This window comes from Phyllosticta citribraziliensis (assembly GCF_038025025.1).
Source record: "Phyllosticta citribraziliensis strain CPC 17464 chromosome Unknown J3D65scaffold_13, whole genome shotgun sequence".
Taxonomy (NCBI): Eukaryota; Fungi; Ascomycota; class Dothideomycetes; order Botryosphaeriales; family Phyllostictaceae; genus Phyllosticta; species Phyllosticta citribraziliensis.
Genome location: NW_027117350.1, coordinates 779306 through 804973, shown reverse-complemented (window position 1 = coordinate 804973; position 25668 = coordinate 779306). Strand labels below are relative to the sequence as shown.

At 56.3% G+C, this 25668-nt stretch overlaps 12 protein-coding genes across 12 annotated transcripts; 9 read left to right on the top strand and 3 right to left on the bottom strand.

Annotated features, from left to right (window-relative positions):
• Positions 1 to 707: 707 nt before the first annotated feature.
• On the top strand, positions 708 to 1753 carry J3D65DRAFT_639712 (EF-hand superfamily Ca2+-modulated protein). Its single transcript, XM_066801741.1, has 2 exons — positions 708 to 819; positions 871 to 1753. The coding sequence occupies exons 1-2, from the start codon at positions 817 to 819 to the stop codon at positions 1528 to 1530; spliced, it is 663 nt and encodes a 220-aa protein (XP_066650904.1). The 5' UTR covers positions 708 to 816; the 3' UTR covers positions 1531 to 1753.
• Positions 1754 to 1875: 122 nt separating this feature from the next.
• On the bottom strand, positions 1876 to 2643 carry J3D65DRAFT_561043 (translation initiation factor eIF 4e-like domain-containing protein; the record flags this gene model as incomplete). The annotated part of the gene is made up of 1 exon (XM_066797498.1): positions 1876 to 2643. One exon carries the CDS (start codon positions 2641 to 2643, stop codon positions 1876 to 1878), a length of 768 nt encoding a protein of 255 aa, XP_066650903.1.
• Positions 2644 to 4228: 1585 nt separating this feature from the next.
• Positions 4229 to 5044, top strand: J3D65DRAFT_687449 (uncharacterized protein; the record flags this gene model as incomplete). The annotated part of the gene is made up of 1 exon (XM_066803846.1): positions 4229 to 5044. The coding sequence occupies one exon, from the start codon at positions 4229 to 4231 to the stop codon at positions 4877 to 4879; it is 651 nt and encodes a 216-aa protein (XP_066650902.1). The 3' UTR covers positions 4880 to 5044.
• Positions 5045 to 5590: 546 nt separating this feature from the next.
• J3D65DRAFT_687445 (AAT family amino acid transporter) lies at positions 5591 to 8239 on the top strand. Its single transcript, XM_066803845.1, has 5 exons — positions 5591 to 6273; positions 6326 to 6497; positions 6546 to 6862; positions 6930 to 7080; positions 7128 to 8239. Exons 1-5 carry the CDS (start codon positions 6058 to 6060, stop codon positions 7928 to 7930), a joined length of 1659 nt encoding a protein of 552 aa, XP_066650901.1. The 5' UTR covers positions 5591 to 6057; the 3' UTR covers positions 7931 to 8239.
• A 514-nt stretch (positions 8240 to 8753) lies between these two features.
• Positions 8754 to 10802, bottom strand: J3D65DRAFT_138556 (uncharacterized protein). The gene has a single exon (XM_066793964.1). The coding sequence runs from the start codon at positions 10460 to 10462 to the stop codon at positions 9014 to 9016; it is 1449 nt and encodes a 482-aa protein (XP_066650900.1). The 5' UTR covers positions 10463 to 10802; the 3' UTR covers positions 8754 to 9013.
• Positions 10803 to 11821: 1019 nt separating this feature from the next.
• J3D65DRAFT_639694 (Translin) lies at positions 11822 to 13203 on the top strand. Its single transcript, XM_066801740.1, has 8 exons — positions 11822 to 12033; positions 12099 to 12135; positions 12187 to 12240; positions 12291 to 12424; positions 12476 to 12584; positions 12640 to 12725; positions 12783 to 12932; positions 12982 to 13203. Exons 1-8 carry the CDS (start codon positions 11947 to 11949, stop codon positions 13048 to 13050), a joined length of 726 nt encoding a protein of 241 aa, XP_066650899.1. The 5' UTR covers positions 11822 to 11946; the 3' UTR covers positions 13051 to 13203.
• An 84-nt stretch (positions 13204 to 13287) lies between these two features.
• Positions 13288 to 14857, top strand: J3D65DRAFT_639691 (GPI biosynthesis protein family Pig-F-domain-containing protein). The gene is made up of 3 exons (XM_066801739.1): positions 13288 to 13750; positions 13942 to 14228; positions 14378 to 14857. The coding sequence occupies exons 1-3, from the start codon at positions 13301 to 13303 to the stop codon at positions 14493 to 14495; spliced, it is 855 nt and encodes a 284-aa protein (XP_066650898.1). The 5' UTR covers positions 13288 to 13300; the 3' UTR covers positions 14496 to 14857.
• Positions 14680 to 17149, bottom strand: J3D65DRAFT_639689 (complex proteins associated with Set1p component shg1-domain-containing protein). Its single transcript, XM_066801738.1, has 2 exons — positions 16923 to 17149; positions 14680 to 16875 (listed from the first exon to the last, which is right to left on the bottom strand). The coding sequence occupies exons 1-2, from the start codon at positions 17115 to 17117 to the stop codon at positions 14893 to 14895; spliced, it is 2178 nt and encodes a 725-aa protein (XP_066650897.1). The 5' UTR covers positions 17118 to 17149; the 3' UTR covers positions 14680 to 14892.
• Positions 17150 to 17260: 111 nt separating this feature from the next.
• J3D65DRAFT_639686 (uncharacterized protein) lies at positions 17261 to 18006 on the top strand. Its single transcript, XM_066801737.1, has 2 exons — positions 17261 to 17418; positions 17518 to 18006. Exons 1-2 carry the CDS (start codon positions 17385 to 17387, stop codon positions 17742 to 17744), a joined length of 261 nt encoding a protein of 86 aa, XP_066650896.1. The 5' UTR covers positions 17261 to 17384; the 3' UTR covers positions 17745 to 18006.
• A 304-nt stretch (positions 18007 to 18310) lies between these two features.
• On the top strand, positions 18311 to 19853 carry J3D65DRAFT_648244 (uncharacterized protein; the record flags this gene model as incomplete). Its single annotated transcript, XM_066802377.1, has 4 exons — positions 18311 to 18506; positions 18555 to 18572; positions 18622 to 18901; positions 18950 to 19853. The coding sequence occupies 4 exons, from the start codon at positions 18311 to 18313 to the stop codon at positions 19851 to 19853; spliced, it is 1398 nt and encodes a 465-aa protein (XP_066650895.1).
• Positions 19746 to 21262, top strand: J3D65DRAFT_138386 (Alpha/Beta hydrolase protein). Its single transcript, XM_066793963.1, has 2 exons — positions 19746 to 19753; positions 19884 to 21262. The coding sequence occupies exon 2, from the start codon at positions 20199 to 20201 to the stop codon at positions 21228 to 21230; it is 1032 nt and encodes a 343-aa protein (XP_066650894.1). The 5' UTR covers positions 19746 to 19753; positions 19884 to 20198; the 3' UTR covers positions 21231 to 21262.
• Positions 21263 to 23479: 2217 nt separating this feature from the next.
• Positions 23480 to 25392, top strand: J3D65DRAFT_671750 (uncharacterized protein; the record flags this gene model as incomplete). The annotated part of the gene is made up of 4 exons (XM_066803419.1): positions 23480 to 23997; positions 24076 to 24187; positions 24234 to 25035; positions 25100 to 25392. 4 exons carry the CDS (start codon positions 23480 to 23482, stop codon positions 25390 to 25392), a joined length of 1725 nt encoding a protein of 574 aa, XP_066650893.1.
• Positions 25393 to 25668: the final 276 nt, after the last annotated feature.

Below are 25668 nucleotides of genomic sequence, written 5' to 3'. Positions count from 1 at the left end.
AAGCCATATCCTCTGCTGGGAGCATGTTCTGTGTTTGTGATGTGTTGAGGTGGGGAAGAGAAGGGGAAGGGGGGGCGTGAGAGACGGGAGGGAATTTATGTCATTGATGACGATGGGGAACGGGAGAGCTGGGTGTGAGAAACAACCTGAAGGGCCTGACACCGGCCTTGTCGCCGCGTCTTGCCAGCGATCTGCGCCGTTGCTGCTGCGTTGAGCGTGTAGTCTGTCCGTCTGCTGGGCACTTGGCAGCGCAGGCAGGTAGGCAGGCAGGCAGCTGAGCCCAGAAATGTGCGGGCGTCCATCCACCCGTCCATCAGGCGTCAGTCGTCAGTCTCTGGTGTTCGCCTCCGGACGCGACGATGTAGGCAGCCGTTCATGTCGGCCGGCTACACGTACTGCACCTAGCCGCGTCCGCGGGAGGGCTCGGCATGTGAGCGACGCGGACAGAGACGCAGACGAGGGGATGGGAGTGGTGCGGATGCAAGCAATGATTGCGACAGACCGGCGTGCGTTGCGCGGGGCGGGCGTGTCAAGAGTGTCTGAGGGGATGGAAGAGCGAGAAGACGGGAGGAGAAAAAAAGTTGGAAAAGGTGCCTGGTGGGCGGGTGCGCTAGCCGGTTGCGGCGTAGTGGCATGGGGACCCAATGATGACGTTATTGGTCGGCGATTTTGTGGTCCGTGCTGTCGCGGACTGCCGCTTGTGGATGGAGCTCTGCTTGGTTCGGTATGAGGATCTGAATAGGACATGATCAAAGACTCCCGTATGCCTACATCTCTCAGCGCTCACTCGCCCGTCCGCTCAAACATCCAGTCGCCATGGTATGCTACCTCCGCTCGCTATCCCACACATCGCTCACACCTCACCCGCAGCCTCCACGCCGCCGTCCCGCCAACACCACAACAACGACGACGCCAACACCCCGCCGCAGCGCCCTCGCCCGCCAACACTCGCTCTCCGCCGCCCAAGACACGCTGATCCGCGAAGCCTTCAGCCTCTTCTCGCTCTCCCACCCCTCCTACAGCCCCGGCAGCACGCAAAACATGGGCGTACTGCGCCGCGGCGACGTGCGGCGGTGCCTGACAGCCTTAGGATACAACCTGTCGTCCGCCGACGCAGCCGAGGCGCTCGACATGCTGGATCCGGCGGCCGAAGGCTTCGTGCCTTTTACCGCGTTCTACGGGTACGCGGCCGTGCTAATGCATGAGAGGGAGGCGCAGGGCGGCGACGGCGGCGGCGGCGACGACGACGATGGCGAATATAACCAAGAAGAGGGAGAGGGCGCGGTGAATAGGCGCGAGGTCAGGGAGGCGTATCGCTTGTTCAAGGGCGCCGGGCAGGCGCAGGGTCCCATCACCGTGGCTGATTTGAAGCGCGTTGCGCGTGAGCTGAGAGAGGACGTCGACGACGACACGCTGTGGGACATGGTGCTCGAGGCGAACGGAGAGGCGAGAGGCAAGGCCGGCGTGGCCAGGGGCGTCACGTTGGAAGAGTTCGAGAGCGTCATGCGGCGCGCTGGTGTTTTCGGCTAGCCTGTGACATCATGTCGCAATGTTGGTGTTTGCTACCTTACAAAGGTCACGTACAGCAAGGCGTTGGGGACATACGGGTCACGGTGTTTTCAAAAGCGGTGTTTGGGTCTGGGGGCTTTGTTCTATCGGTTTGCAATTTCATGCAGAGGCCGTAAACGGTATCCGCTTCGCTGCTTAACTGTTCTGCCTGTCGCTCCGGACGCCGTTCCACCAAGAATCAGAGCCTTAAGTCAATTTCTCCATGAAAAACCTTCGCCATTGAGGTCAACGCCGACGTCGAATGGCCGTGATGAAATCGATCCTATGTTTGCAAGCCCACAAAAAGCAGTCGAACCAGATCTTGCCTTACTTCTCACCACCCGCCATCGGAGGCCTGAAGCCCGTGTGGTCGGAATGCTTCTTGTAGTAGTGCTGATTCTCCCTCAACGCAAGCTCGGGCGAAATATTGTCCAGAACAACCTTCTTGAGCTTCTCGACGCCCTCCGTGTTCTCGCAGTCGCGGTTCCAGATGCTGATGAGGTGCGAGTTGAAGCGCACGCTGTACGAGATGCCGCAAATGTCGTCGATGAAGGTGAAGCGCTTCTTGCTGTTGTCGATGGCGTCCTGCAGCTGCGAGCCAATCGCCATGCACGCCACCTCCTTCCAGAACTGCGCCGCCTTCTCCTTGGGCACCCGGAACGTCCACGCCCCGCCCTTGACGTTGCGCGGGTCTTCCCACACCGGCTTGACTCCCGTGTGGAACAGGTGCACGCTGTCGCGCAGCTTCAGGTCGCCCAGGTCGAAGTTGTTGAAGAGGGACCAAAACTGCTTGGCGTCGGAGATGGTCTCGAGCTTCACCAGCCGCGACTCGTACTCGACTGAGTCGTCCCCGCCGTTGGTGTTGTCGCTGCTGGGCGCGTTTTGGCCCTCGTTCGCCCACGATGGCTTCTTGTCACGGCCCTGGCGATCGTGCCAAAAGTCCCAACTGTACTCGAGCGGGGGCGGGCGCAGCTTTTGCAAGAGGGCTTCCTTCATGGCTTTGCCACGGGCCGGGGAAGCAGTGTCGGCGGCAACATCCTGCGGTAGGACGGGGAGGCCATTGGTGGCGATTCCGGGGACGGTAGGGCGCTCCATGGCGGGGAGATGATAGCGCTGCTGTATGTCCTCGTGGATGGTATCGGCTTTGAAGGTCAAGTAAGAGTTGACCACGGACTGTAGGACGGTGCCTTGGTTGACGGCGTTTTCGGCAATTGGACGTGGCGGATTCTTCCTGAGGTCTCCAAGATTGTCGATGACCTCTGCGAGACCCTGCGATGTAGAGTTACTATGCGTCTTTTGCGAATGCTTCTGATGAAAGACGGCAGTGGTGCGCCGAGCATGCTTTGGAAATGACGCAGAACGAGAAGAATAAGCAGCAGCAGAAGCAGTAGAGAAAGTGTTCGTGCGGGCCGTGTGATCTTGAGCCGGAGCAGCCGCGTCTTCGAGGGGGGCTGTCACAACGATCGCTGGGACAGCCGTGGGAGCGGAACAAGGAGAGGCAGACGTGACTAGAGCCGTGGGCTTGGGTTTCTTCTTGAACATTCGTTCGAGGTCTTCAACTGTGAGGGTTTTGGGGGACTTGGGACGGTGCTCGAGGTGCGCCATGGTCGATGTAGTTTGAAGTTTGCAATGAAGAATATGGGGATGGCTCTGAGGAAAAGAAAGAGGAGAGAAGAGTAATGTGGAAGCCGAACATGATGGGAACTTGAGGTTTTGCACGCCGCGAAGCAGTGCAGCGAAGTGAAAGCGAATCCCTATGACCGCGCAACGACGAAGCGAAGGAAAGCGAAGAAATACAAGATCATAGTGACAAGAAGAAGCGAAGGGAAGATGGACAAGTCAATTAACCACACTCCTGATCGGACATCCTTGCACCATCCATCGGGACAAGATACATGGTGCGTGTTGAAGCCGATATACTTGGTGTTGATTTTTGGTGCACGCCAAAGCCAGCAAAGCAAATACGGAACAGGAAGCGAAAAACGAAACATGGACAGACTAAAGAGACGGCGTGTATAAGCATACGCCACGTACCTGTCTTCAGGGTGCCGTTGAAAGTCCGGATAGGCTTAAGGAGATGGTCCCAGGGTTCAGGAGTTGATGATGCGACGGGAGTGGAGGAGGAAAGAGAAGAATAGGGCCCGGTCAGAAGCGCAGAGGAAGAGTAGAGGAGACGGGCGCGGACAAAAGGAGAAGGGAGGAGAGAGAACAATGAAGTTGAGAGTGTCTTTGTGGTTGATGCGGGCGCGCGAACCCCTGCCAGCCCAGCGGCTCAGCCCTGAAGTGGCGGGGGGGCCATTGGACAAGGAGCAGTCGTTGTTCGAAGCCTCAATGCGTCGTGTTTCAGCTGTCCCTCGCGGCACGGCACACCCGTCGCTCGCCGCAGACGACAGTCCATGGGCGACACGGACGCTCGCTTCGAAATTGTCGGATGTGTCCAGCAGAGCGAGCGCGTGTGTTGGGGAGAGGAAACATGCCATCGTCTCCACCGCAGTCGCCAAACCATGTTCCTTGAGGCAGGCGGCAGGCGGGCGCGGACAGGCCCGACAAACCCTCACCGCCTTGGCAGAACTAACCCCGGTCAAAAATAATCGTCCAGGTCCCTCCAGTCCGCCCGCTGCTGCACTCCTCACACGTCCGCCATCACCACTGCATCGCAACAAGCCGCATCGACGTCGTCATGGCCGACAACCGCCCATCTTCCGACCCCCTCACTCACGAGCTTCCACGAAGAACTCGCCCTCAATCGACTTCGACTTCTGCTCCCAACGCCAGCAACCCCGCCACCGAGACCAAACGCAAACCTGAGGATGCCAGCGACGCCGAATCAGACAGCAGCGCGTTGAGCACATCATCCGAAGAACCAAGCTCTGACTCCGAGGATGATTCGCTCAGCCAAGATGAAGATTCTGAAGCCGACGTACCCACCCTGCCTCAACCACCAAACGCAGAAGCTCGGAAGAATCTCTACAAAAAGGCCATGCCTCGAACCTCCCTGCTCGGCAACCGTCTCAAGGAATTTCTGCCTCAGCTCGCTGCTGCAAATGAAGAGCTCGAGCGTGATCGTGCCGCGGGAAAACTGGCCGAAAAATCCTTGGACCAAGTAGACGAAAGTGGGCAGTACATTGAAATGGACCTTGGCTTGGGAGTCTTGGAAGAAAAGGATCCAAACAAAATGGACCAAGACTCGGAAAGCAGTGACGATGCCGAGGATGAAATGGAAGCCGACGCGGGTGCCGCAGAAGACCAGGAGCGAGATGTTCTGGGCAAACTCATGGGGAAGAAGAGGACCAAGTCAGGTGCCGGAATCCAAGAGGTGCCAGAGACGTGAAATGTCTGCGCCAAGTCATGTCACTGGCTCCAAAGTCTCCAGAGCTAGTCCTGAATGGCCTTTCGCCGATGCAGGCTCGCGTCTGTCAACTTCTGGTTGATTCAGGGCTCTATCATAGGCACGTCACAGGCGCAAGGAGTAGACTCCATTGCTCATTCTCAAGAGCCCCACTCCGACGCCTCTTTGAAGGCGATTTCGAGGCGACTTCGAGGCGACTTCGAGGCGACTTCGACTTTCCCAGAGGGTAGCTTGATCCGAGGTAGGAGGCATTGACTGTTCCTGGCAGCAAAAGCAACCACGACTCCCGGCTAACCCCAAAGGCACACCTGGCAAATTGGAAATCGCCTCACCATAACAAAGCCATGGTGCGCAATGAACTCTGTCAATGGAAAGCGGCCTTTCTCAGTTCAGACCCTCTTACTCAATCCTTTGGCTTCGGATAAGGACCGCTGGGCACGATGACTTCGGCTTGAACAGCTGCTTCCCCACTTGTATTCAGCACTCGGAATACGTCAGCTCTAGATCTTCATGGCATTCAAAGAGCTCGGTTCCGGGCGAAAGGGTGATTTTCATACGTCAGGTCGGCCTCGTCCAAGGTCGGGGCTCGGCATCTTACCTTACCGCAAACCCGTGTGTCTGCGAGCTTATACTCGGCGAGGCCCTCCGGGGGAAAACATCTCTGTAAATACCCCAATCAGACTAGCTCGATCTGACTAGGGTATTGATTTTCTTAGACTCTACTGGCTATCAAAATCCTGAATTACAATAACCGGCTTCGCAGCTCTTGGACCGCGTCGTTTCAGTCTGCTTTGATTGCCTTCCCTATCACCCCCCCTGCAGTAGAAACCTTTCTTTAGTGGCTGTGGAGCTGCAGGAGGCTCATCATCGCCTCTACAAAGGCGCGCCTTATCCATGACAATTGACCCGCAAACAGAAGTGGGGTACATGATAATCAGGGCATGGTTCCTATCTCCGCAAGAGACCAACAATGTGTCCAAAGCATTCTGAGATCCACCAGTTTGGGGTAGCGTCCATTCGGACTTGTGGTTATAAGATGCTCACTTGATATCTCGACTTTGGCTGCACACTCACACTGAATTCATGCCCTTATCCTACCCCAAGCGTTGCCACAGAATAACGAGCAGCCGACAAGTTTTGACCTGATTGCTTCAATCGCCATGGCTGACGATTCCGATTTTGAAAAGGCTTCGGCGACCAAAGCGTACTCGGCGGACTCGATCAAAGAGGGGGAGATTTTGGCTGATGGGCCCGAGTATGCTGGAGCGTCTGAGGCCCATCAGGGCCAGCTGAAGCGCAACTTCAAACCCCGGCACATGGCCATGATCTCCCTAGGCGGCTGTCTAGGTAGTGGAGTCTTTGTGAGCAGTGGCAAGGTCAGTTGTGCTACTCGTCTGAACTTGGAGCTTGACACTGATAAGTCGTTAGGCGCTCCGTTATGGAAGTTTCCCGGGTTTCCTCATCGGATGGGTTCTCATAGCTGTCACCATGATTCTCGCACTACGCGTCTTGTCTGAGGCGTCCATTTTGTTTCCAACGTCTGGATCTTTCATCGACCACGCTTCCCGTTTTGTTGATCCGGCGCTTGGGTTTGCATGTGGTGAGTTTGAGCTCCTTCATTCAAGATGCAAGACTAACTGGTCGTCAGGATTCTGTCTCTGGCTTGCTTGGACTGTGTCTTTAGCCTCCGAAGGCGCCATCTTTAGCATTGTGGTATCGTACTGGACGGATGCCATTCCAGTGCCAGCGCTCATGACCATATACCTGCTCGTCGTTTTCTTCATCCACGCCATGCCAAATACCTGGTTTGGAGAATTCGAGTTTATCGTCAGCACCCTCAAAGTGGGCATTTTGCTGCTGATCATCTTTGCCCTGATTGCCTTTTTGGCTGGCGCTGGACCTACGGGGACGACACAACACTATCAAAACTTTACGGAACTTGACGCCTTTCCGAATGGCTACAAGGTAAGTCCACAAGGCAGACTGATATTCCTCGGCCTAGCTTCCAGGCAAAATCAATTGACTTTCCCAGGGAATCGTGCAATCGATGATTCTTGCGGCATGGGCCATTGCTGGCCTAGAGCTGATTGGCATCACCAACGGCGAGGCTTCCTCCCCCAGGGTGTCTCTCCCTCGGGCTCAGGGCCTCCTCATGACGCGTATCATCGTCCTGTTGACCCCAGGTATTCCCGCCTATTCGTCTTCACCGATCGCGTCTGACTTTCAACAGCTTTTGCATTCGTCCTCATGCTAGTCCCCTACACATCCCCATCCCTCCTCGGCACATCCAACGCCGCCTCCTCCCCCTTCGTCGTGGCCATGAACCAAGCGGGCCTCGTGCGCGGGCTCCCCGACCTCATCAACGCCATCATCATCCTCTCGCTCTTCGCCATCGGCGCCGAAGCGCTCTACCTCTCCTCACGCATCGCCACGGCCATGGCACGCATGGGCATGTTCCCGGCCTTCATGGGCAAAGTCGACAAAGCGGGCCGGCCCATCTGGAGTCTGGCGACCGGCGCGACCATCGGACTCGTCCTCACCTACGTCAACTGCAGCTCAGGCGGCGCGCTCATGTTCACCTGGCTCAGCAGCCTCACGTCGATCGTCTTCCTCATCGACCCCATCGTCGTCGGCGTCACCAACCTGCGCATGCGGCGCGCGCTGGCGCTGCAAGGCGACGCCGGGCTGCAGGGCCGCTACGCGTACACGGTGCGATGGTGGCCGCTCGAGCCCATCCTGCTCATCCTCGCCCTGTCCTTCTGCCTCGTGTCGGCGCTGTACCTGGCCGTCGCGCCCATGGACCCGGCCGCGGACCGCGTGCAGAGCTTCTTCGAGCTCTTCCTCACCGCGCCCATCTTCGTCGTCGCCTTTGTCGGCTACAAGCTCGTCTTCCGCACCAAGCTCGTCGATCCCGCTACCGCCGACTTGGTGTCCGGCCGCCGGGCTGTGTCTGAGGCTGACATGCTGGCGCTCGATGCGTATGCGGCGCTGCCGTTGTGGAGGCGGGTGGTGAGTTATTTGCAAATGAACTAGGTGGGCCGAAAAGGAAGGACCATGGACGTCATCACAAAAGCATTTCCATCTCAATGGATGGCACAAACACCTGACCAAAACATCATCTTCGGTAGCATGCCTACGTAGCACATCCCCAGTTCCCTACGACTGAAAAATCAAAAGCGGAAACACTGGTTCAATCGCATTCCCCTCTTTGACATCCTCTTCCGTTCCAGCGTGGAGCAAGATGTATGTTGTTATTTCCCGCATGCCATGCAGGGGACTGACTGCCAGCTCTGCTCATGGCCTTGCTGCGGCCAGCGAGAGGACGAGTGGGTTATTTGCTAAGTGTATGTGTTGCAATTTTACAGATGGACAGGCTGTGTTTCTCAATTGATGCTGTGAGTCGCGATAAGAGCAGCGAGCGGATCGTTTACTTGATGTGGACAGGACGGGTGGAAGATATATGATTGGAGCAAGATGGACGCACCGATGTCGCGATCCACCATGCAGATGAGTTGAGCAATTGACACGAGGGGGGCGAAGGCATTTGATGTGTCCACCGAGAGAAAAAGGCACAATGAGGAGGTAGAAAAGTTCATCACACATTAATCGTCCCCTCCGCGCTTCTCTGCTCTACGTCCACCGCCACCGTCCATCAAACAACCACCACCAGCACAGCCAAGGGCGAAGAACAAGGCAGGTCACCCACGGGAGGGTCGGCCGGCTTGCCGCGCGCCCCACGCGTCCGCCCGCTCTTCGAACCGTCAGTTGTCAGTGTGCCAGAGAGCAGCGACTCAGTTGCGTCCCGCAGCCCCTGCCGCTCAACCGCGGCGTGCCCTGTCCTGCCCGGCCCTGCCCTGCCCTTCCCGAGCCGTGTCCGTCCCAATCTAGGGTACTCCACAATGGTTCCCTCGCCGGGACGAACCGCCAAAACGTGTGATGAAGGAGGAAGTATGGTGCCCAAACAGACAGATGCACCCACCACAGCCGTTACCAAGTAATGCCCAACCAACCCCATGCTGCCTCGCGTCATGCCGTCATAATATGGTATGTGCAATTTTTAGTCTTCCAAGCGCGAAGTTTGGAGCACGTCCTCCCGCCGTCTCTCCATCTCTCTCTTCACCTCCTCCGCCTCTTGCCGTACTCCCCATGCGGATCCAGGTACGTCCCGGCCGTGCTCGAGCACCGGCTGCCGGCACGCGGGACTCGCCGGTCCAAGCTGCCCGCGAGCAAGGCGTCGCGCGCGATGAGCTGATCGCGCAGTGAGACTGGCTGGGCGATTGGAGCAGCAGGGACTTGCATTGAGACCGGAATTGGGACCGGGACCGGAGCAGAGGCTGCCGCTGCCATGGCGGGAGCGTTGGGTGGTGGAGGAGGAGGAAAGTAAAAGACGCGAGGCTGTCGGTCTGTCTGGGGTGCAGGTACATGCTGGGGTTTTGGATGATGCAAGTTGCTATGCTGCTGCTGATGCGCATCACGACTCGGGTGCAACACATAATCGCTGCTTGCCACACTGCTGGTGCTGCTCCTCCTGCTACCGCTACTGCTGTCGATTGGCGAAACCGGAGACGCCGTGCCCGAAGAAAACGAAGAAGCGTGTGCAGAAGAATTGTCGGAGCTGGCGGGCCGATGGGCATCATGCCTACCGGGGTGGATGTGGCTGGGACGGGGGTCCGACGGCAGGCGAGAGGAAGAATTCGTCGTAACTTTGCGCGTGTTGGAGCTCGACAGGGAGCTGCCGTGCGGGACGGGACGCGGACGCCGATACGCTGCCGCCAAGCTGTTGTTGCGGGAAGTATTCGCTGCAAATGAGGTGTTACTCATGTTCGGCGCGACAGTGGTGCTGACTGAGGCCCCGTACCTGGGCATGGCATAGCCGGTTGGAGCCACTCCAGCGCGCGGATCTTCGTGGACTGGCGGAGGGGGAGGGGGAACCGCAGCGGCAGTGTGGAATGCCTGTAAGTTCGTGAGCAAAATGTCTCTGCAAACACCACCACTACTTACAGGTCGGCCATATCCGTAGAGCTGTCTGTTTTGAAATTGACTTGGAAGCGCAACTGGCATGGGCGGAATGCCTCTTGACTGAGGAACTAGTCCTGCGTGCGGATCCTGAACTGAATGCGAACGATTCAAGGAACGCCGCGCATCGCTGAAAGACTCGGAGTGTAATGTAGGTTCAGAGCTCCGGCGCTGATGCCGCCTTCTCCTGCGAGACTTGTGGCCGCCTTCGTCCGAGGTGTCGGACTCATATTCGGAATCGGCGAACTCTTGATCAATGTTTTCAAGCGCCTCGATGAAGTCGAGTACCTGGGCTTGTGCTTCAAGAGGTGTTGCTTCGGCATCGGCGATGGACTTTTCAACCTGAAGGCAAAATGACGTCCACTCCTTCCTGGTCAAAACTCCGCGGTCGACAAAAGTCTCGAGCTCATCCAACAGTTGCTCGACCTTTTGTGTTTGTCTGGATTGCCTCCTCTTGTTTCGAACCATTCGTGTGAGCTCCCATAGTGATCTGGTGGCTGTGAACAATGAGCCCGCCTGGGCTATGGTTGCGAGTTGTGCCAAAGGCATGATGCATCAAAACAGTGGTTTGGGATCCAAACTGCAGAATGGGAACAGGGCACAAATATGAAAAAAATCAGCCCGGAGATGCAGGGAATTTTCGGGACGGTTGGAAAAAGGACGGCTTATCACTATGGTCGTGGAAGTATCATCTATCAAGGCCAATCGGTCCAGCTACGGGGTTCCAGGATGGATCAGAGTGCACGTGGAGCCAAGGAGGGCGAGGCCGTTGGTTCATTTGCTCTCGTGGACAGGGAACAAGTCCGCAGCGACCCTGTGGTTGTGACAGTAACCGCAGGTACTTGGGGTGTTTGAAAATTTCTTGTGGGAAGCAGGCTGTCAGATGTCCAGGAGGGCTCAGCATGGGCTAGAGCGAATGATGGAAAAAGATGACGCGACCTGGCGCCTCCACGGAGTTGACTGTAGGTCTTTATGCCTGCATACCCCACGCGAAGCAATAGCAGCTTCACATCATTCGCAGGCCAAGTGATGGAGCTGCAGTGCTTGACTCGTCGGCAGCGGAGATGTTGGCTCTCATGTTGCATGACGGCAACGCGTGACAGACGACTTGCTCAGGCCAGACGCGGTCGTCTGGGAGGGATGCCAATCCTGGCAAGCCGCAATTAAGGTTGAGGATCCGCCGAATGCAATCGTGATTCTTTTTCGTGGAGTAGATTGAGACGTCAAGATGAAGCCGTCAAGTCAAACAAGGCGCACGGTAAGACGAGAATTTGGGCCGCTTGCATGGCGATGCATGATTCTGGGTTGGGCTGCAGACTGCGCGGTTCCTGCGGTTGGAGGCCTGGTGGTGAGATTATCCAGGTCTGGCCGTGACTCGAGTGTGACTGTGGAGGGTGGTGCCGTTGCCTTGTGTGAGGTGAGTGAGACTGCTTACATGGTCAGAGGCGGTGCACCGCCATATAACCCACAGCCGTCGCTAACCTGTCTCTCGCTCTCTTCAGTGCCTTCTTGCGACTTTGCTATGACCAATTGTAGTCTCTGTTTTCCTGCCAGTCTGACCGCTGGTACGGGAACGGGTAGCCAACACCTTCGTCCCTCGCAAAGTCGGCCGCTGGACTTGTGTATTTGACTTCGCAGTGTCGCCCAGAGAGCACAATTCTGGACCGAGCGGCCTATTGTGCCTCATCGAGACACTTGCCTGGCGTGGGTGTTCGAAGAGGATGTCAATTCAAGATGGATGTTTTGTCGTGGCATGGTGCTGCAGTTGGGGCTCTCGTTTGGCAATCCCTGCGCTAATCAGGAAGCAAGCAAACAGTGTAGACATTTTGTGCATGGCTTTGTCCAACGCCAGGACCGCATATAATACCAGAGAAACGTCAAGCGAATAAAATGGGAGTCAATTCGGGAATTCCACCTCGCAACAGTGCACCTCGTGAATACATGCAGTCGCGAACCACGCTTCCAATCTCGCCTGCCGACGCAAATTCTGCCGCGTCCACGAAACACAACACCAACAACAAACCTCAACCACCATGGCAGCTGAAAGATCCGGCGTCGTTGATCCCGCTCTCTTCGAGCAGCTCCAGGAGCGTGTCGACCAGGACGGTGCTGTCCGTGAGGTAAGGACCGGTCTTTTCGGTCAACATGTCGCAGCAATCTGACGTCTTTTCGCCACCGTGCACAGGAACTCCGCGACATTATCCAGACTCTCGAGAAGCACGGTATGGACCAGGAATTTTCGGCCAGAAAGTTTCCATGTTGACTCTCTGCAGGACGGTCCGCCCAATCGATACTCTCGCGGGCCCATTCCACCCCGCTTGCTCAGCGTGCGTGCCGCTCCCGTCATGCTGCATGACATTCAGCTAAACCAATCTAGTTCCCACCGTCATCACCGCCGCTGAGGGTGCTGTTCGCGATGAAGTTGCTGCCGTTCAAAAACTCTCGGAAGCGGCTTCCAAGCACCCCTACTACAAGTTCAATGGCATGTGGAGCCGCCAAGTCCAGGACACGGCAAGTCGACCACGATACGTTTTTTCCGTTCATTTCTAATTCCAGGTGCAGGCCTTTACCATTCTCTACTGTGGCTACTTGGGAGGCTTTGCTCCTGAGGGCGGCAATGCAAAGTCTGGCCGTCTCCTTCCAATTGAGGAGGTTGGCGCCATCATGAACGGTGAGTCCCAATGTCGCAGATTTCAATGGCCTTCTGTACTGACCACACTCTGCAGTGCCGGTAAACCTCAAGGAGAAGGACGCCTTCCATCTCACGATTGAGGAATATCTCCAGGCACTCATTTCGCTGATTGACGAATTGGTATGTCATGTTTTCTTCCCAATTTTCTTTCTCCAAGACCACCCACTGATTCAACAGGCCCGTCTTGCGAGGAACTCGGTCACTCTCGGCGACTACAACCGCCCCATGCAGATTGCTCAGTTCATCAAGGACATCCACGCCGGTTTCCAGATTCTCAATCTCAAGAACGACTCGCTGAGAAGGCGGAGCGATGGTATCAAGTACAGGGTATGTCCAGCGCTCAAGACCCAGCCCAGCTCTTCTAATAATCGAACAGGTGAAGGAGGTCGAGGATGTCGTTTACGATTTGTCTCTGCGCAACCTCGTTCCCACTGAGACTGCCTAAGCCGCGGAGATGACGGATGATGTCAATGGATTGCTGAGGTGCCGTGAATGCGATGGTGCTACACTTCTTCAAAAAGCATGAAGCCAAGGGCGAGGAGCTCCAAAAGGATCAAAATTCAGGAATAGAATACTCCAATCAATCCATCTTGCTGCCATGTTTGCAAGGGTGTTCAGTTGAATCCTCATGGTCCCGACAATGTGGATCAATGCCCCGACCATCTCCCGCCGCAACCCAAACCTTGCCGTTGGATATGTACCTTGAAGCTAGCTCCAACCTACCTCCAACTCCAGCAACCTCCCACCACAGCCCGCATGGCTCACCGGTAGCAGCAATGTCGCAGCAGCCGCAAACAATCTTCACGCGCATCGAGGAGCCGGCGGCGAAACCTGCAGCCCTGGCAGCAGCAGCGCCGCCCTCGTCCAAGCCCATCGAGCCCCTCGGCACCGACCTCGCCCGCATCTACACGCACCTGCACCCGGTGCTGCTCCTCTCGCTCTACGCGCTGCAATTCAAGGCCATCGTCGCCGACCCGGTCGGTGCGCTTGCGTCGGCCCTGCTGCCCCTCGCCGCGCTCCAGGTCCTCTACGCTGCCGTCTGCTTGCCCGCCGCTGGGTCGAGTGCCGCGGCGCCGTCGAAAGCTGCCGCCGGCAGGCGCAAGAAGGATGGCAAGGGCGAGAAGGGCTTTGGAGGCCGCATCACTGTATGCTGAATTGAATCTCTCATTCCACACTCTTCCTGTCAATTCTGCTTGCGCTGTCGTCTTCCATATACCCACGGCCTGCACTACCTCCATCACGACACCACTCCCAACACCAGCAAGCAGCAGCAGCAAGCAGCAGCAGCAGCAAAAGCAAGAGCAAACCCCAAACTAACCCCACCACCTCCAAACAGACGGCCATCCTCGCCCTAACCCTCGCCACGATCGCCGGCATCCCGCTCCTCTCAATCCTGCTCGTCCTCTTCGGCGCGCCCGCGACCTCGCACCTCGCACACACGGCCCTCGCTGCCGCGCACATTGCCTACCTGGCCAGCGTGCCGCTCATCCACGCCTGCGGTGTCGACGGCGCCAAGTGGCGCGCCCTCGCCTCCCTCAGCGTGCCCGCCGACGAGGTGTTCGGCGCCGCCGTTGGCGCCGTCGTCGGCGCGTGGGCTGGCGCTGTGCCCATTCCGCTGGACTGGTGAGTTCTGCTTTCTTGCTCTTGAGCCTTTGTATACACGTGAAGGGGCGCACGGGGTGCTGTCGTGGGATTGGCGTTGGCATTGGCATTGAGACAGGAACACGCCTGTTTTGAGGATTGATGGCTAACTCTTTCCGTTGCGCGCACAGGGACCGCGAATGGCAAAAGTGGCCCGTCACCATCGTCTGCGGTGCGTACGCCGGCTACGCGGTCGGCAAGGTTCTGGGCGGCTCGCTGCTCAAGGGCAAGACGTTCAGGTTCGATTGATTTGCTCGTTCGTTTGTCGACCCGTGTCGGAGCCTGTTGCCGCATGGCGATGCGTGTATGGACACAGGCAAACAATTAGATACAAGGCAGCCGGTAGGCGGACAATGGCTGGAGATGAGTGCAAGGGCGCGGTTGTAGCCCGTCAGGAATTCGCTGTAGGAATGGGAAGAGTTGAAACGAGTAGGTCATTTTCTTGTAGAATTGATCGTGCAAACGAATCGCTATACTGCGCCTTGCTCTGCCTGAAAGGAGGTCGAACGGGGAGAGGTCTGCACAAAAGGTGAAGTTGACTGGTAGCTCGGGATGCGTTTTTGTCAAATGCTCAATGACATATTCAGCTGCACTGCTCTCAACTCTACCCCTCTCTTCTCGTCTACATGCCACACCACGAATCCACCTACCGCCTAGACCCACGGCTACGGCTCCTACTCCTCCGCCTCTCACTTCGGTCTGTATCCCTCTCCCGATCTCTGTCCCTCTCCCTATCGCGATCCCTATCCGACGGCGCGCCGCCGGGAATGTAGCGGTCGATGTTGTCCGAAAGCCTGGAGGAGCGCGGGGGCGGCGCGTAGTCGCGGCTGTCGCGGCGGCGATCTCGGTCTCTATAATCGCGGTCGCGGTCGCGGTCTCTGTCTCTGTAGTCGCGGTCGCGGTCGCGGTCCCTGCTGTCTCTGACGACGTCACGGTCCCTTTCACGGTGGTGGTGGTCCCTCGAATCGCGGTCTCTGTCTCTGAAGTCCCTATCACGCGTCACAAATCTGTCATCCTTCACTGCTCTGCTGTATGCCGGCGGTGGTGCTGTCGTCGAAAAAGGAGCAGGATGAGGAGGAGGAGGAGCCGCGGCGCTGCTTCGATTGACGATGCTGCTGCTGCTGATGATGCTGTTGCCTGGGACGTACCGGTCAATGTCTTTGGGGCTCCGGCTGCGGGAGCGCGGCCGGTCGCGGTTGTAGCTGCGCCGAGGAGCTGCAGACGACGTCGCTGCTGGCGCTGGCGACCTTCTTCTGCTGCGGCTGCGAGAGCGTTCTGGCTCGCGGTCACGGTCGTGGTACCGACTAGACCGCCGGTCGTCGTATCGCCGGTCAGGTGATCGTCGCGTCCGGCTGCGCGAGCGCTCGCGGTCATAGTATCGGCTTGACCTCCGGTCGTCTCGATCGCGGTCGTAGTAGCGGCTGGAGCGGCGGGCGTCGGGTGTAGGGCTGCGGCGGCGACGATAGTGGCTTCCGCGCGACAAGGAGCGCGAGCGGGCGCGGTAGCTTTCTCGTTCGGCGCGCGAGGAGCGAACGGATGGGGCGGCCGAGGGTTCGCGGTGGTGGGTACGCGGCGGGGCGTCTTCGTGATGATCTTGTCTGATGGGTGTGTTTTTGCTCTCTTCCTTGGAGGGAGTGGGAGGCGGCACGAACTTGTAGTCTGGCTTGGACGAGCGTGACGCTGGGTCGCGTGGTTGGATGGATTTGGGCACGAGGGACCTGCGAGCAGGCGGGTCGAGAGATCCGGATCGTTCGAGTTCTGGACGTTGAAGAGACTTTTCGAGCGCTTTGCTTTCCTCGAGGAGAAGCGCCAGGGCGTCTTCATCTGTAATCTTTTCCTCGGTCTTTGGCTTGGCCTCCTCCTTTTTGTCGCTGGGAGCAATGCTCGAGCGACGGTCTGGACTGCGTGAATGACGAGGCACTCTGGGCCTATCCCGCTCGCGGTCTTTGCTTGGAGACCTCTTCTTGTACCGCTCCTGGCGATCGCGTTCTCGCTCTCTCTCGTACCGTCTGACCCTTTCACGCTCATACTCTTCCTCTTCCCGCCGACGTTTTTCACGACGTTCCTCCCTCTCCCTCTCCCACTGCCGCTCTCTTTCTTTCCGCTCTTCACGTTCTCGCTCGTACTCACGCTGCCTCTCCAACTCCCTCTCTTCCCGCTCTTTACGGCGCCGCTCCTCGCGCTCCTCGCGTTCGCGTTCCCTCGCTTCTTCTTCCTCCTGTCTGCGGCGCCTTTCTTCCTCTGCACGCTCCTGCTCCTGCCTCTCCCTTTCGCGTTGTCTTTCCAGTTTTTCTTCTCTCAGCCTTTGCCTCTGTAGTCTCCGTTCTTCTGCTTCTTGAAGATAGTCCTCGTCTGTCTTGCTGCCTCTTCGAGCCTCATCCAGGGCAGCATCATCGCCAATGTCAATGCGGCGGATGTCTCGCATCTTGGACTCTGCTTGCTCATCGAGAATTGATTGAATGATGGTGCGAATGTGTGTTTCGGCGGCGCGGTAAATCTCACTACGTTCTGCGGCACCTTCGAGGAGCGGAGCGGCTATGCGGCGGTCTTTAGACAAGAGTGTTGGGTTGCGCGTTGTTTCAAACTCGCCCAGTTCTTCGAGCGAGGAGAGCAGCTTCGCTTTGGCGTCCTACTTGCACAATTAGCTGGGATCTGGGAGACGCACGGCGGACGTACCCCATTTTCAAACTGGGTAAAGGCCTTTTTGCGCAAGACATCAAACTCGCCCTTCTTCTTGAATGTGTGCAGAATGGACTCGATGGCGGATCGTTTGTTTTGAGTGAGAGGCAGGTCGGAAGTCCTGAGTCTCTTGCGCACCTCGACGGGATCAATGGTAGGGCCATCTCCCGCGTGTCGCTTGCGGACGTCCATGGTGCGGTGGGAAGAAGGAGTTGAAGTTGACGCGCTCAGGTTGCAGTCGCGAATCGCAAGGGCGCCGAATGCCATCACGCTCCCTGCCCCGGTCGGCCAAGAGCCGGTCCGAGCGCCTAATCGCAGCTCCCCCAGCACCCACCCGTTGCTCAGCACCTTGAAACCACACAAAAACCCAGACCTGCTCTATACAGACATTGCCATCGCTGTGCAAAGCTCAGCGTCCTCCTTCTCTCTCTCACGACACCCGCGCAAAGACGCATCACCATGGTCCACAAGATCCTGTTCTGGAGCGGCTTCGGTAGGCCCGTCCGAACACCCACCACCTCCGCCGACTCCACACCGAGTGTCTCCAGACGCCCCAGACGGCAAATGTGCTAACGTGCGACGTCTCCTCCAGGCATTGCCGTCCGCATGTGGCAGCTGGCCATCGAAATGCGCCCCCTGTTCATCCGCAACCAGCTGTGGGCGTACCCGTTCTTTGCTACCATCGGCGGAGGGTTTGGCTACTGGCTGCAAGGCGTCGAGGCGAGCCAATTCAGACTTTTGAAGGAGAGGAGAGATGCTCTGATGGAAAAGCGCCAGCGCAGAGCTGAGGCAGACGCTGCCGCCAAGGAGGAGGCTTAATGGATGAGCTCTGGAGGATGCATGACCATCAGAAGACCTGCACCGCGATGAATTGGGAGCAGTATTTTGACGACGGTCTCTGAAGCACACGGGTGCGGCTCACTGCAAATGCATCGAGGGGACGTGAATACAATGGAAAGGCCAGCAAAAGGCCAGCCAGCTGTTGGCGGATGCGCGACGGGACGCATTGTGCTTCACTAGAAATAGAGAGGACGGAGATGTATCAGTCCCTAAGCTGCACAAGTGCCTCCAAAATGACCAGAAATGTGTTTGATATTGATCTTCCCGTGATGTGAATTTATTAATAGACGGGCAACGGCTGGCCAATGGCGTTGCGCTTTGGGCGATGACTGTTTACTACGCGTCGTCGCGACCGCTGAATGCTCTTGTACTCCGCCACTCTGTCATTGCCGTCGCGCAGAGGATTGCATGGTCGATTCCAACTCGGGCAAGCCACCATGCTCATGAAAGGTGTCTTTTTCGACATTTTCAGCACTACTTATTGGAGTCTCCTCTCTTGAAGCCATCTCCCGACCGCGGCGCTCTCTTGATCTCCACGCAAAACCATGTCTCTTTCCGTCGCTCGAACCACCAAAAACCCAAAAGGCATCGTTGTCTTTTCCGGAGGAAGCGCTGCCAACAGTCTGGTCGATGTCTTCAAGACTGTTGCAGAACGAAAGCACTGCGCTTTGAGCTGCGTCATCCCCATTAGCGACAATGGTGGTAGTACCTCTGAACTGATTCGCGTCCTTGGAGGACCAGGTGAGTACTTTTTCGCCACACTGCAAACTTGATACTGACTTCGCACAGGAATTGGCGACTTGAGAAGTGCGGCTCCAATATCCGTTCTCGAGAATATTCCTAAGTTTGTCCACAGGTCGCCTGGTTCGCTTGATCCCCGAAAATGGCAATGCTGAGAGAGCCGCCATCAAAACCTTCTTCAATCATCGTCTCCCCAAATCGGTCAATGAGGCAAGGCATGAATGGCTTGACATTGTCGAGTCACGTCATGCTCTGTGGCAAGGCATATCTACAGAGAAGAAAGAGTTGATAAGGTCATTCCTCAACCTCTTCAACCTCGAGGTCGTGAAGAGAATCAGGCCAACTTCAACATTTGACTTTTCCAGTGCCAGCGTCGGCAACTTGTTCTTGACTGGGTGAGTGCTTTTGCTGGCATATTAACCTACTTTGCTCAATAATGGCAGTGCTCGCATCTTCTCTGGATCCCTCGAATCCGCCATTTACCTCCTAAGCAGCATCTGCGGTGTTCCAGAAAATACTGCAGTCCTCCCCGCTATCAACACCAACTTCACGCACCACATCTCTGCTGGCCTCCTGGACGGCACCATCATCACTGGACAGAATTCCATCTCCCACCCAAGTGTGCCCACTGCGGTCCCAGACGTGTTGTCCCCTACCCGCGAAACCGAGGAGCATGATGACATTGAAGACGCAAATCTTCCCGGTTCCTTGCCTACTCTTCGAAAGCAGAACATCGTCTTTTCGAAGGAGGCAGAAGAAGATTTCCCCGCGCGCGTCGACCGCATCTGGTACATCAATCCCTATGGTCAGGAGATTCGCCCTCCGGCAAATCCAAAGGTCCTTGACGCCATCGCTTCGTCTCAGGCAGTCGTGTACTCGATCGGTTCATTATACACTTCCATCATCCCCAACTTGATTCTCCGCGGTGTTGGCCAAACCATTTCCAGTCCCGCTATCAAGCACAAAATCTTGATTCTCAACAGCACGCTCGATCGCGAGACTGGCCCATCGTCATCCCCGTTCACGGCACTGGACTTTGTTGCCGCCATAGCCAAGGCAGGTGCATCCTCGTCGCAGGGTGAAGGCTTTGTGGACGTGCCACCTTTCCAGTACAAGAGCTATGTCACGCACGTTTTGCACCTGGATGGGCCAGGTACACCCAAGGTTGATCGTGCCGAGCTGACAGAGCTCGGGATTGAGACAGTTCGTTTGTACGGGAGGAGGACGGATGGAGAAGGCTTCTTGAGGTACGATGAAAATGCTCTGACCCAGGCGCTTGAGGTGGTCATTGGCGGTGGCAAAGACTTGCGACCGGACAGGAGCAGGAGGAACACGCTTGACAACTGAGAGACAAGAGTGACCAGAAGCCAAAGATAGATTAGACATGGAAGACGAGTTGGAAAGGTGCGAATGCTCGAGGTTATATATTCGAAGTGCTTGGTATGTGTCCAGACAAAGCTTCCTAGAATTGTCTCTAATATCGATGCACGCTTTTTTTTGACATTAGGTTTCTCTCTTGTCAATGGAAGATGGTTGAATTCCTTCCCCGGCAGGGCATTCTCCATTCTCTCTTCCCCATGACGTCATATCTCGCTTACCCACATCAACCTTGAACCACCCGACCTGCCCTATGCACTCCTCAACCGCCAACAACAACAACAACCCCATGATCACGCCCATGGACCGGAGACAATGACAACTATCGTCTCGCTCACCCTCCACCGTCCTCATCAATACGTAACCAGTCTACGTCCAAAATCATGGACACGAACGTTTTCTGTCCTTTCCCAACCGAATCAAGCTCCGTCACGCCCTGTGGACCCTCGCATCACCGATCTTGGAAGAGAAATCAAAGATGAATATGCCGAGATACGCGCAAAATATGAAAAGCCCAAGCACCCCGTAGTCCTTGCCCATGGCCTTCTGGGCTTTGACGAACTGCGGCTTGTCGGACAATACGTCCCAGGAATCCAGTACTGGCGCGGGATCCGCGAAGCACTTGAAGCGCGAGGCATTCGCGTCATCACAGCATCTGTGTCGCCCTCAGGAAGCATCGAGGCCCGCGCTGCTATGCTCTCTGAGCGCATCCGTACCGCACTGGCTCCAACCCCAGACCAACCAGGCCAACAGGATCAACCTCAAAGCGTCAACATCATCGCACACAGCATGGGCGGGCTTGACTCGCGCTACATGATCAGCCGCATGAAGCCCGCTGGCATAGCTGTCAAATCTCTTACTACCATCGCAACGCCGCACCGTGGCTCCGCTTTTGCGGACTACGTCATGGATGAAATTGGCGAGGCGAATCTTCCGCGCGTCTACGGTCTCATGGAACGCTTGGGGTTTGAAACAGGCGCGTTTGCTCAATTGACTCGCAAGTATGTGTGCGAAGATTTCAATCCCAAAACCCCGGATCGAGAAGGAACGCGGTACTTCTCTTACGGCGCAAGCCTGGAGCCTACGCGGTGGAGCGCATTCAAACCGAGCCATGATGTAATCAAGAAGATGGAAGGAGGCGCACCGAATGACGGCCTCGTGAGCGTGTCCAGCAGCAGGTGGGGAACGTACAAGGGCACACTTCTCGGCGTGAGCCACCTGGATCTGATCAACTGGACGAGTCGCTTCAAGTGGATGCTGTATAGCATGGTCGGCACACGACCAAACTTCAATGCGGTGGCGCTGTACCTGGACATTTGCGATATGCTTGCAAAGGAAGGCTTTTGAAGGGCAGGCGTTGAGTTTTGGTTTCTCCGTCAATGCACGTTTGATACCCCTCCCCAATCTCGATCATATCCAATGCTCTTTTGTTCGACCAAAAAAATTCCCTCGTCTTCTCAAGCAAAGTTTCGAGTCGTTTCCAGATTCGACGCTCTTACAACCACTGTCCAATCCTTCGGTTTGTCTGGGAACAACCCCACTCCAGCCGACAAACACACCACACGACGTCGAATTCATCCGAATGGTCCAAAGAATTTGAAGGTCATGAGACCAACAACGGCGTGTAGAACGTCAAAGGGAACGCATTCCCGCCAGGCCAAGGTCATTCAGGGCGAATCTTCAAGAATTTCGAGCGCTCTGCCGACGATATATCCGGATGGCGCTTGAATAGCACCTATAAGGAGGGGCTGTTGATCGCCTTAGACCTCACATACCACACCATCACAATCACCAAGACTTCGTGCATGGAAAAGTATATCCGCTGACCTCTAGGAAGATTCCGCCAGCTTCAAGTCGGCTGGAGCCTTGGCATCGTGCTCGTCTGAATCGAGCAAGCCTGTTCAAGCTCAAGCGGGAAAGCTTCCGTCATGCGTTGGCCGATGGTGGCTAGCGTGGTGACCTGAGGAATCATGAATGCCAAGTTCAAAACGGATAATTCGGACAACAACAATGATTACTCGCTCCGAAACCGACATGTATCGTGTTTGAGGTGCTGTGCTGGCAAACAATGCTCTGCTGCATTCATAGACCTTTCATGCTCTTTGAGTATGCGGATTTCTTAAATCCGAACAGATTGCGACATGCAGCTTCAACTCAAACTCTCTCGTTGCCGCCAATATTGTGGATATTCGCCCTCGCAGCTCGGTTGTAGGGATGACAAATTGGATGCGCCCTGTAAGCGTTTACAGTTGCCGACAGAAGTTGAAGGACAGCATAAACCTACCTCTGACCTCGCTAGGGGTGTTACTTTGGATGGCTCATGCAGATTTGCCGTTTGAATTGAAGTTCTCCCTCGAAACGCGAATGGATCAATGTCCATCAGAGATCTTCGTGGTGGTTAACTAGCGCCCAGAAGATGGCGGACAAATTTTGAGAGCTTGGCCGATCACACATCTCGCAGCGCCAAAACCACCCTCTTGTCAACGTGTGCCAGACAGCCCAAGGCGAGCTTCACTGAGTCAATGTTGGGCTAAGGAAAGCTTTACAGCGAAAGCACCCGAACAGAGGTCGTGTTCGCAGTCCATGTACAATTGCTACGACGTTCATTGAATGCGAAACCGCCGGGTCCCTGTCAGCACGGAGACGCGGTGGTAAGCGAGCACGCGTCGACCTTAGCGCTGTGAGTGTCAACGTCGTCTCTCAACTCTTGCATCCTCCCGTCAGCTCTTTTCCATCACGGCTTCCGCGGTCCGTGCCTTATCCCTTGACTTTCCGCAACCATGCACGGCACCTTCCAACGCCTCCTCCGCTCTCCTCGTCCAGTCATAGCGCACCCGCCTTCAGCCAAATTCTTCACCTGACTCGAGGCTAAAAGCGCGGTCGAATGAAATCGAAGCTGGCTTGCTTGGCCTTGACAACTCGGCTCCTCACCGACCACATATCTCTTTCGCGAGGGCACCAAATAGCACCGGGAAAGATGTGGAGGAGTCACAAGGTCGGGCGAGGCCTCCAGCTGTGATGTTGCTGCTCGAACTGACGTGCAGATGCGCTCGTCGACCGGCCAAACCCTGGAAAAGCACGCGAAATGCAAATTTAAACAGGCAAATTTTGTGTGTCGGCCACAAATCTTGACGGGTTCATGAATCCGCCAAAAGATTCAGTTCCCTCGCAGCATTGCAATGTTTGACTCGTGGATGAGGTACAGTCTTTTTGATTCCTGCGATTTGTACCGTGACTACTGCTTAGCCTTCCGCTCCCTTATCGCGAGGTATATATCGTGCCATAGGGCCAGCCGAGCTGAATAGTATATACCTGGGCCAAGCGAGCCGCTCACGAAGATTCTAGACCACGCACATCTCTCAAAACCACGGCCAAGGTACAACAGCGGGTCCAGTGGATCTTCAAGTACATCAAACGGCCAATTCTCCCCGTGGGGCCCCGCACGCGTCGGAAAAACTGAAGAAAAAAGTATATAAGTGGGGACAAGATCGGCCCCTGCCCTACCTTTGCCCGCCTGTCCAACACCACCTCTCAACGCACCTTCATTCCCAACCTCCACTTGAAGTGCCATAACTTTGGCAGACGAGCCTGGCAAAATGGCGCCCCACTCGGCAGACAGCGACATTACCGCCCACCATGGGCCTATACACTTTACGCACGAGGATCGGCTCGAGCACTCCAAGAGGATGGAGGCCGTTAAGCATAACGCCAAGGCCGCAACCGAAAAGGAGCAAAGCATGACCCTTCTCGAAGGCATTCGGCTCTACCCCAAGGCCATTGGCTGGAGTGTCCTGATCAGTACCTGTATTGTCATGGAAGGCTACCAAATCTGTTTGCTGGGCAGTTTTTACGCCGTCGACGCTTTTAACAGGAAATACGGCGAGCTGGCAAAAGATGGCTCTTATCAAATCCCTGCGCGGTGGCAGTCGGGTCTCTCTAACGGAGCCTACTGCGGCGAAATCATAGGTCTCATGGTCAACGGATGGGTGTCTGAAAGATTCGGATATCGGTACACCGTCATGGCCTGCCTAGCTCTTCTGACAGGCCTCATCGCCGTCTTCTACACCGCCCCGAGCGTTGTCGAACTCCAGGTCGCCGAGGTTCTGGCTGGCATGTACGTCCCCATTTTGTCTCTTCCTTTTTCGATCTGTCTCGCTTAATTTGTGTGTGCTGACTGATGCGGTGATCACAGTCCCTGGGGTGTCTTCCAAACGTTGACTATTACCTACGCGTCCGAAGTCAGTCCCGTTGCCATGCGTGGTTACTTGACCACTTATGTCAACTTTTGCTGGGGATTGGGACAGGTCGGTCATCCAACCATTTCGTGACGCAGCAACTAACCCAAACCAGCTCATCGGTGTGAGCGTAATTAAAGCGAATCTTCACCGCGATGACCAGTGGTCTTACCGCATCCCGTACGCCCTGCAATGGATGTGGCCCGTTCCCTTGTTCATAGGCATAGCCTTTGCACCCGAATCACCCTGGTGGCTAGTCCGCAAAGGTCGCACGGAAGACGCCAAAAAGAGCTTACTGCGGTTGACGAGTTCCAAGAAAAACAAAAACTTTGATCCCGACGAAACCATTTCCATGATGGTTCACACGACGGCGCTTGAAGACCGAATCACCAAAGGCGCAAGTTACCTGGACTGCTTCAAGGGCTGTGATCTTCGTCGAACCGAAATCGTCTGCATGTGCTGGGCGATGCAGAACTTGTCTGGAAACTCCTTCTCCAACTACTCGACGTATTTCCTCGAGCAAGCCGGCCTCTCATCCTCGTCCGCATTTGATTTCACCATGGGCCAGTATGCCATCAACATGGTCGGCACCGTAGGCGCGTGGTTCCTCATGAGCTGGGGCATCGGACGCCGCAGCCTGTATCTGTACGGACTGTGCGGCCTGTGTTCGATGCTTCTGATCATGGGCTTCCTGGGATTGGTTCCAGATGCCCACAAGAAGTCGGCGTCGATGGCCACGGGGAGCATGATGATCTGCTGGGCCATGGTGTACCAACTGACCGTCGGCACCGTGTGCTACTCGCTCGTCGGCGAGCTGTCGACGCGCCGGCTGCAGATCAAAACGGTCGTGCTGGGCCGCAACCTGTACAACGTCGTCGGCATCATCTGCGGTGTGCTGTCGCCGTACATGTTGAACCGTAAGTTCTCCCTCCCCTCGAATCTTCAAACTCGGAACAAACATGCTAACTCTCTTCTCAACAGCCGACGAGTGGGACTGGAGCAACTTCACCGGCTTCTTCTGGGCCGGCATCGCCTTCTGCTGCATCATCTACACCTACTTCCGCGTGCCGGAGCCGCGCGGCCGCTCCTTCGCCGAGCTCGACCTGCTCTTCGAGCGCGGCGTCAGCGCGCGCAAGTTCGAGTCGACCGAGGTCGACGTCTTCGACGAGGAGGTCGATAGCTCCGTCGTCGACGACTACGGCCGCCAGCTCAGCGTCAGCACGTCGGGCAGGGATCTCAAGACGCAGTATTTGGCGTCTGAGAAGGCCGTGTAAGTGTGCGTACGTGGCGTGCGGTGGGGTTTTGGGGGGTGTAGGTGGAGTTGGGATTTTTCCCCCGGTCCTCTTCTTTTCCTCTTTCTCTTGTCTCTTTGCGGCTCGATTTGTTTGACTACGGTTACGGGCTACGTCGTTCACGGTTGGACGACTTTGGACGCTGGGGGGTGGCGGCTTTTGGTGTGGAGTATTCTGTCTGTCTCTTATACTATAACCAACCAATAATATGACTTATCTGAGCATGTGTGGCCCAGTCATGTTTGTTCGGCGTGTCTC